The sequence below is a fragment of the Bison bison genome, unplaced genomic scaffold (genome assembly GCF_000754665.1).
Source record: "Bison bison bison isolate TAMUID 2011002044 unplaced genomic scaffold, Bison_UMD1.0 scf7180017864456, whole genome shotgun sequence".
In the NCBI taxonomy this organism is placed as follows: Eukaryota; Metazoa; Chordata; class Mammalia; order Artiodactyla; family Bovidae; genus Bison; species Bison bison.
In genome coordinates, this window is record NW_011495018.1 from 12859336 (window position 1) to 12869220 (window position 9885).

A 9885-nucleotide genomic window follows, 5' to 3' on the forward strand; every position below is an offset into this window, starting at 1 on the left:
AATGAATGGAAACGTTCCCAGAAGGGTCTAAGAGCTTCTGCAGCGAGTCCCGGTCTTTGGGGAATGAACTCAGTGCCAGGCACTTTCCTCACCACAGAGCACTAGAGTACGGCAGGGGATGGAAAAAGAAAAAAGTCTTTAAGACGTCTAGAAGAAAGGAGAAAATGGCGAGAGAAAAGCAGAGGGAAAAAAAGAAGTAGAAAGAAACGAATCGCCCTTTTTCGTTTATTTAAAAGGCGAGCCAAGCGCGACCGGTTACCATGGCGACCCCAGACCAGAACGGCCCCAGCCCATTGGTCGAGATGTCGGAGCCAATGAGAAGGCGCGATGTTGGCAGGCCTTAAGATGGCTGCCGGGCGGCACCGTCCGGACTGGTGAGTACGGCTGATTGCTAGGCTGGTTCTTGTGCTCCAGGGAGACGGACCCAGGGAAGACAGGGTGCCTGGAACAAGGGAGCAAGCGCGGGAGGCCTCACAGCCTCTCGGCCGAGCCGTAAAACCTTTGGTCAGGCCCGCAAAGCCTTTGACCGGGCCCGTGGGAGCGTCGGCTGAACCGGCCTCCGCCTTGCTCTGACGCGGCGTCGCGGCGGAGTCCCCGTCCTGTTGGTGGGAGAGGAGTTCTCCGTCCCACCCCGGCCGGAGTGAGACGGGATTAGGCTTTCGACCCGGGAAATGGGCTCTTGTTTACAGTTGCCGTACCCGGAAACGAGCTGCAGTTGATGGGAGAGTCAGCAAGGTAAACATCCTACATCAGAATCTGTGGCGCTTAGTTCTGTGCCGGGATGGGATTCTTCCCATTTGGGCATCGGAGTGTGGCCCAGCTGCAGGAGAGCCTGCAGAGTTCCGGGTGGTTCAGCCCTGCAGCGAAAGGTGTACGTTTCTAGAGCCACCCCTCTTGCATTCTTGCACCCTGTAAATATTCTTACGGAGACATCCAATTTTAAAATGGGCCTCGAAATATTATTGGCTACCTGTAAATCTTTCTTGCAGGGTCTTGAATCTCGGGGAGTGTTTTCTAGCCCTAGGCTGAACAAGACACTCACTTTGACATATGCATACGGGCAAAATCCTGCTAAATAGTTTATCTGGTTAATCGGATTGGTAACTTAAATCCGAAGTCAGGCCTGAGATTCAGTTGTACTTTCTGTACCTTTTTGAGAAAACGGAGCACATTTATTTCATAAACGTAAACAGGGCATTAATGATGATAACAAGCTTAGAAGTATTTCAGTTAAGTAATTAACGTCCAGTCACAAAAACTGATTATTGTGTAAGTTATTTAACAGGATCTTCAGATTGGTAGGTGGTGGTTCACGATTTCTGTAAGATTTAAGTTCAGATCAGACAAGATTTTCAGTTTTCCGTGATTATTTTTATTTATTTATTTTTTTGTCTTCCTTCTTTTTTTTTAATTTAATTTTATTTTTAAACTTTACAATATTGTATTAGTTTTGCCAAATATTGAATACAAAATTTGGGAAATAAGGCAACTTCATTCAGTAAAAATGGAATTGAGAGTCTAGAATATGAGCATCAGGGGACATTTACCTATAAAGTGCTTAGATTGAGTTTTGATTATAAGCAGTTACCTGGACTTTAGAGAATGTGGTATTATTACCCAGGCCTGTATTCAATTTGGTATAACATTTTTATATAGCTTTCTTCCCTTAAAAAGTGAGAAAAAAATTTCTTCTTGATCAAATTTTAACATTATTACAGGCTGGGGACATTCTTCAGACCCACTCTCAAATCTCTGTCACCAAGAATATAACATTACTAAACGATGCACTCTGTAGAGTTTTGAGTTACAGAGTTCTATTTTTCTAAGATTAGTGGATCACCAACCATTGGATGAGTCTGTTACCGCATCTGTAAAAGGGGTTTGGATAATAATTCCTAGTGGTAGGGTCATTGTGAGGGTTAAGGTAGAACAGTGCCTGTCACGTTGATTGTATGCCACTTATAGTGAAGACATGGTTTGTTTTTCCTTTTGGTTCTGTTTCTTCGGTCACAGTGGAGTTTCTTTCTCTTTCTCCAGAGCGTCTTTTAGGTGTTTTCTCTGAAGTGCAGGGTCTTACTGAAAACTAGCAAGTGTGGCTGTGGTGGCTGGGTTAGGAGAGAAACCTTATCTTCTGGGGTGTTGGGGTTTAATTAGTATTGTTCTGACTGAGAGGGAATGGAGTGTTATATCAAAGAATGAGGTGATTCTGGGCATTTGGGCACACATAATATTGAGATCCATAAAAAGGCATATTAGAGCCCCTCAAGACGTCTCAGAGATTTGATCAAACCGTTCATGTTTTAGGTTAAGGGTGAAGACCCAGACAGATGCAGTGGCTTTTCTACAGTTATGTTGTTCAGGACTAGAAACCCATCTTCTGACTTCTGAAACTGTTTTTTTTCCTCTGCCTTACCACTGGCTCCCAATCCTTTCACAACCTAGAATCCCATTTATTGTAATTTGATATCTCCATGGATGCTGTATTTTGAAATATTGCTTCTATTAAACTATACCCATTAATTTGTGTTTTTTCCTTTTTAGTAAAACTCCGGCCTTTAGCTACCAATCAGATGAATGAAAATGTGGTGAAGAATAATGTTTCATTGAATTTAAGTTTCCTAACCTAAAAGTGCATGATATTGTTTGAGGGAAAATGAAATATGTTGAGCTTTTTGAGTATTGAAATTAGCTTAGAAATCTCCATTACTGTCTTCATAAAACTTTGAAACGCTTAGCTGAGGAACTGCTGAGCTGTGCCATGTTCTTCTAGATACAATGATATCTGCCCAGGTGTGCTAAGTAGTAGCTGTGCTTAGTTTCCAAGGGCAAAAGAAAGCCTAGCCATTCAGGCTAGGATGTGATATAAATATTTTTGTTCATCATAAATCATGTCAACCCTGGACTGCATAGCACACACTGAATTTTTCTTTGTAGAATAACTGTGGATTAGGAAGAATCTTCACTCCAGCAGTACAGAGTATGTGAAATGGAGAAGCTGATATTCAAAATCACAGAGAATAGGGGGATTCACAACACATGGACTGTTAAATAGACTTGACTATAATCTACACTAAAAAACTTGTTTCTTGGTCTCTGGTATGTGATGTTTCTTGAGAATGGCTGAGTAATGCCCACATTTGAAGGGTTATCTGCTTTAAAATGAAAGAATGCACCCTGAAAGGTATAGGATGAGAGATGCTTCAAAGAACTAGAGAATCAGAATCCAGAGCAACCCAAACAGAAGTAACAGGAGGCCTAATGGGACTAACCGGTACTGTAGTACAACTGGAAATGTAGAAATAACATGCATATGCTTTGACTAGAAAGACACTGATTTTGAACCTAAGCCCAAAACAAGTCACAAAGCAGCCACTCCATATTGGCTGATCTGCAGTTAGAGCTGCTGCTCAGGTGGGCAGCTTCACTTTGCAGGCTGCTTGGTTAACTATCTGTGTTTGTCAGCGGCCACCAATTTGTCCTGCTGTTTGTGTATGTGTATATGTTACGGTCATAGGAGAATGGCACATCGCTTTAAAGATAATTAGGGATTAAGTTCAGAAACACATCTTACTTGATCTTCGCCTTCTTTTATGGATTTGGACATAGAGTCCACTTTTAAAAAATTATTTTAGTTTTTCCCCCACCATGGGCACACATAGGAAGTTATCATTCTAGCCAATAGCCTGCTGAGGACAGTTCTTAATGCCACATCAGCAAGAACTTATTAAACATAGATGAAGTTGAGGAAGTCCAAAAGTCATCAGAAATTATTGAGGGCTGATGAAGAAAGGCATGCCCTCTCCACAGCTACTAGCCCTGCTTCCCAAGGTGAAGCCCCTTGGGGTGCCCAGAGCATAGACTCACCGTGTGAAGATACTGCAGCAGTGGCCCAGTGGAAGAACTGTGCCTATCTGAGCTGCCACAGCTGAAGTCTGGGCTGAGTGGTACTTGGCTGCTGATGGACAGAAGCTTGCCATTTGTATAAGAATGTTGGTTCCATGAGGTTAGGCATTTTTGCCCATCCTGTATACTGCTGTTTCTATGTCTTTCTAGTGCCTGGCACACACTGGACATGCAGAAGATGCTGTGGACAGGGAGGAGAAACAGTGGCTCCAAAATAGTGCTAAGAAAGCTAACTCTGAAACTTGTTACCATCCTAAAGTCCTGAAATGGATAGTGAGTCTGAAGGTGTATTATATGCCAGTGGCAAAGTCATGGTAGAGCGGATTATTACAGCCTTCCTCCTGCTTCGCGGGACAGTAGAAATGTTTTTATTAATAGCTCCACACCTGTTTTCTATATTGGCATGTTATACGTCATATCTTTTGTGCTAACTGTATCTCAGTACTACCTCTACTTCCAACTTTTAAAATCCTCAGTCCAGATTAGGGATGGATTCAGGTTTCCCCAGTGGCTCAGTGGTACAGAATCTGCCTACAGTGAAGGAGAGGTAGGTTCCATCCCTGGGTGGAGAAGATTCCCCTGGAGGAGGAAATGGCAACCCACTCCAGAAAAGTCTGAACTTCAGGCAGTCCAACTGCCTGACAAGTCACATGGACAGAGGAGCCTGGTGGGCTACAGTCCGTGGGGTTGCAGAGTTGGACATGACTGAGCAACTAAGCGTGCAGACACATAGCCGGTTTTATAGGGCTTGGAATTTATGTAATTTGAGTCCTCGTCTTTAAAAAAAGGAATACAGATTCAAAATACAAAATCAGGTATAGTACTTTGGAAGATCTTATGCAAAAGATGAGCCTTAAAGCTTAGGTTCTGTTATCTGCCTGGTAATTTGCTTCTGATTTTATTGCTCCATTCAGAAAACCAGACATCAGCATTTTTAATTGAAAGTTCATGTCAGACTGTGGAAATCAGGGAGTTAAATGACTTGTATCAATTACTAAATGAATGCACCTCAAACATTAGAAATTTCAAAACTACCTTATATAGATGCTGCCACCCATAATAGAAATGATAAAAATGCAGTACATGGCGACAGAAATAAATGATAATGGCAAAAAGAACCAGTCATTGATCAAGTCCCCAGAACCTCCTGAACACCATGTAGAGTGTTTCAGTAGCTTACCTCATTTCATTCTGAGAATAACCCTGTGTGCTGGGTAATTAGCCCCGTATTACAGATGAAAAAACAGGGTCAGAGGTGTTAAAAATGACTTCCTCAAAATTACAGTTAGAGTAGTTAGATGTTAGAAATCTTCTTCTGAAAAAGCCATGACAGTGTTTTGGTGAGGATGTTTTTCAGAGAGCCAGCAGCTAATGAGACTGGACCCAAACTGTGAAAAGTGAGAGCTGATTCTTTGGACTTGGGAGGAGGTCCTTAAAAGTTATCAGGAATCCATTGTTCAGAGTATGCAAAATGCCATGATACTTTGTCTTGGAGACAGTGCTGGTGGTTTTCTTATACTCGATTAACACAATAGAGGGCAGAAAGCGAAAAAGATTTCCACCCTTCCGTTTTATTCCTTCAGTTGACGGTAAATCCTGAGCAGAACAACCAACTTCTCTATTCTAGGCATCTTTTAAATGAACTAGTTTTGGCTTATTATGTATGCTAAACTAGACTGTGCCATGGAGATTAAGAGTGAAATGTACTCAATTATAATTTTAGAAAATGATTACAACTTGAATTTTTAAAAATTATTTTTATTAGACTTAACAATAGTTAATGATTCTACCAATGGGCTATATAACTAATGATAAAAGTAACTCTGAACTTGTTTTCCAAATACAGTATATTTACTTTAAAAAGCTATACATTTTTGTTAATTTGTAAAGATTATACTCTATTTAGTATTACTTTAACAAACAGTGTAAAAGGTAAAACTGGGGACATCCTTTTTACCACCATACTCTTCTCAAACTGCTTGCACAGCTCAAACATTTTCCTTTGTGTAATTGTTTTCCTCCTCCATAGATAGTCCTCTGAAGTTTTATATGTTCAAACACAGATGAGAAATCCAATTTTATTTTCTTTTCTAATTGTTAACAGCTTGAAATGTAGTGTTACAATTCTTAAATTACGTGCAGTGTATATTGTTAGGCTTTTAACATTCTTGAACTATGAATGCTTTTACTGAATTTCCTCTTTTTTTTGGACAAAATTATTCATGTATTACAGGATCAAGATTTTGTTGTCATTAAGTCATTCAGCTGGAGGTGTGTCTTATAACAGACTTACTTAAGCTACCTTACACTTCTAAAAATTTATATAAGCAAAATATTTAAATTATTTTGATATGGAGAGTATATTCTGCTTTATACCAATTTTTTTAAAAGTGTAAATGGACTTTTCCCCAACCATTGATATAATTATTAGATTCCTGGTATATCTTTTAATGGTCTTAAAATTCATTCCATGTCTACTTTATATATCTTAATTCATTTTTTTTCCCTCGAGCAGAAAAGATGTGGAGTGGGCTGTTACCTCCTGGCCTAAATGAAAGTGATGTTGAATTGAATTCTGACGATGATACCACATTAGAGAGCTCTGAACTTAACTTACAAGAGGGTAAAGAAGATGGGACCTTTGAAAAGACAGAGATGGTAGATATTCCTACAGATGGACCAAACACTGAAGCAGAGGCAAATATAAATGCATATGAAGAGTGTCCCTCTGGAATTCCCTTAAATATGTGGAATGTAGGTTTTCTCTCATGTGTTCTTATTGAGGTCTGTGCCTGTGTGTCTCTGCCAGGGTCAGAATGTATGTGTTCTTGGTGGGTAACGGGTAGGGAAGATTGATTCTGAATGGTTTTATTACTCTCTGGGTCTGTGGCCAACTCATTGGTCACTCAGGTACTTGCGTTCATCTTTGTTTTGTTTTTCATAAAAAGAGGAGGAAAAAAAAAACATTTAGTAGGATTAACTTACTTAACACAGTACACAAGGAGTTTCAGTCTTAATCTCTTTGTTACAAAGTCTATGAGTTATTGACTTTTACCCCTAAATTATCAGATTGACGTGTTTGGAAATAAATGAAGATCATTCAGGTTGTAAAAGTCTCAGACAATAGAGTACCTTAAGAAGAACTAAACTACTTTCATTATATTTGTATTTTTATAGATGTTAAGAATATAGTTTTTATTGACATGTTATTTTTCAGATGTATACTTTGCCTCAAAACATATTTGCTCTTTTTTTCTTTTTTTTGCTTTTATGTAGAAATTTCAAGAATTGCATAAAAAGCATTCTGAACAGAAAACTTCAGCTTCTAGATCCGAAAAGAAAAAAAGAAAACGCTCCAGAAAAGGTGTTTTAATTCAGGTTAATTGTCAATAGTGTTAAATTGTGACCAGTTGGACTTAACAATTTTTAATAACCATCATTTGAAATAACCAAATGCTTAGGTATTGACACTTTGTGAATTCTTTTCAGGTAAATTGAAGAATGACGAAGAATCTCATAGGTAGGTGGAATTTAAAATATCTGTCTGTCCTAGTATTGCAGAACTTGTACACATAGTTGAATTACCTCTGAAACCTAAGAAGTAGTTGATGTAATATAATTGTGGTAACGAATTAAAAATGGTAAATGTAATAATGAGTACATTTTGTATGAAACATAAGTTATTGTCTATCTTTTTACAGTGAACAGTCTTCAAGTGAAACCCAGTGGAAGGAGCTTACCCAGTATTTTGGAGTCAATGAGAGGTTTGACCCCCCTGTTAAAAGGAAAAAAGTTGAAAAGGTAAGATCTTTGTTAGTGCATCTTCTGTTCACCAGTAGGAACTGTTTGTAATTAATTAGTCTTGCCTAAGGTATTTCTCCTCGTTAATTCATTCAGTGAAGAAGTTAATGTGTGCAGGATGCTAGATAAACAAGTAAATATATAGTTACAAATCATATGGAGGCCCCACATTAGCTGAGTGGTCTGGGAAGGCCTGTCTCATTAAGACTGAAGGACAGCAAGGAACCATCTATGTAAGGCCCACTAGTGTAGAGGTGATAACCTGAGTAAAGATCCTGCTGGGGAGGAAGAGCCATCATGGGACATGTGAGTAGCAGTGAGAAGGTCAGCCTGGCTGGATGGAGTCAGTGAGGAGGAAGGTGGGTAAATGGCCCAAGATAAGACTGCAGAAGCAGGCAGGCAGGGCCCAAACTGTGCAGTACCTTTTCATCACAATGCAGTTGAGAACCATTCAAGGGATTCATGTGCAGGGAGTGGTGATCACAGTTACGTTTGAAAAGATTGCATTTTACATCGAAGATGGACCTTGGAGCAGCAAAAGCAGATGAGAACAGTTAAGAGACTCAGCCAGACATGAGATGATGGGAGCTTGAGTGAGAATGGTGCTGCTGAAGGTAGACGAGAGGATGGATCTGAGGTGCACTGTAGAAGTAGAATGGACAGTATTTACCTCTGGATCGCTTGTGGGGTGGTGGGGAGATTGGAATTAGGAGGACGGGAGAGAACCATGCAGGGTTTTACTTAAGCAGTAGTGTGAATAGTCACATTGATTACAACGACGAGAAAGCTTTGGAGGGGAGAAGATTTAGAGCGAGGCCTATCCAAAGTTCATTTCGGGGCATGGGTGGTATCAGTAAGAGAATAGAGTAGACCATTGGTAAAATGAGGCAGGAGCTTGGAGGAGAGTCTGAGTCTCGAGACGTATGCTTGGCAGTTGCCAGTCTATAGATGGTGTTAATATTTGACAGAGGCTAGAATGAATGAGTCGGAGAAGGCAGTGGCACCCCACTCCAGTAGTCTTGCCTGGAAAATCCCATGGACGGAGGAGCCTGGTAGGCTGCAGTCCATGGGGTCGCTAGAGTTGGACACGACTGAGTGACTTCACTTTCACTTTTCACTTTCATGCATTGGAGAAGGAAATGGCAACCCACTCCAGTGTTCTTGCCTGGAGAATCCCAGGGATGGCGGAGCCTGGTGGGCTGCCATCTATGGGGTCACACAAGTTGGACACGACTGAAGCGACTTAGCAGCAGCAGCAGCAGCAGCAGCAGAATGAATGAGTAACTTACACATTTATCTAGGAGAATGTTGACAGACTTCAGGAGCGGAAATTGAGCTCTGAGCTGGAATGGAGGTACAGAGGCCTCTTGGTTAAAGCCCAAGGATATTGTGTCTTGCATATACGGACAGGATCACTGCTGTAGACTATTGTTATGTACGTAGAGATCGTTACTGTTTTCTGGTTCATCAGTATTTCTTGGGAAAAACTGCTTGATTTTTAAACCCATCATTGGGGTTTAAAATTGGGTGCCTCACTGAGGGCACATGCATTAAAGAACTGACATAACAGAGTTTTTACATGTGAACCGTTGATTCGAATTTTGCCAAGAATTCTTGTCACTTAGTCTGTGGAACACTGGGGAATTGGTACCAGGATCACCTTGTTCTGCAACTAGTTAGAGATGTTGAGCCAATCTCCTTTTCCCAAATGTTCAAGCAGGTACAGAAATGCTGAATTTCTTACTGAAATCACTGGTTAGAGCTGAAGCTAAAACCCAGACTTTAAAACCCATTCTCAGTTCTCCAGCTTCACCATCCAAGAGGCTGATAAGCATTTTAACGTGATTGCTGTGCTCTTGACCACTGTGATTCTGGTGGGCTGGGAGGAGGGATTTTGTGGGGAGGATGCTCTTGACTGCAGCAAACCTGTTCCAAAGCATGAGGTAGGAGGCTCATGCTGACAGCAGTGGTCCCCAGGCCATCTCTGGCCCACCTGCTTTAGAGTCCTAACTGCTGACTAGATTGTTATTTTGAGGGAAAAAATGGTTAATTCAAAAAAATTTTTTTTTATATTTTATGGGCACGCTGTATGCACGCAGGCTCTTAGTTCCCTAACCAGGGATCAAACCTGGGCCCCTGCAGTGAAAGTGCCGAGTCCTAATCTCTGGATCACCAGAGAAT

At 40.7% G+C, this 9885-nt stretch overlaps 1 protein-coding gene across 2 annotated transcripts in view; it reads left to right on the forward strand.

Moving 5' to 3' along the window:
• The first annotated feature begins 325 nt into the window (after nt 1-325).
• Nucleotides 326-9885, forward strand: part of FAM204A (family with sequence similarity 204, member A) — a 33828-nt gene continuing 24268 nt past the window's right edge. The window contains exons 1-5 of one of the 2 annotated variants that reach the window (XM_010859273.1): nt 326-735; nt 6419-6657; nt 7180-7267; nt 7393-7423; nt 7605-7704. In XM_010859273.1, the coding sequence (XP_010857575.1) occupies nt 6424-6657; nt 7180-7267; nt 7393-7423; nt 7605-7704 (453 nt within the window). In that variant the 5' untranslated portion in view covers nt 326-735; nt 6419-6423. The remainder of the gene's footprint in view (nt 736-6418; nt 6658-7179; nt 7268-7392; nt 7424-7604; nt 7705-9885) is intronic. The other variant, XM_010859272.1, reaches the window with a different exon arrangement.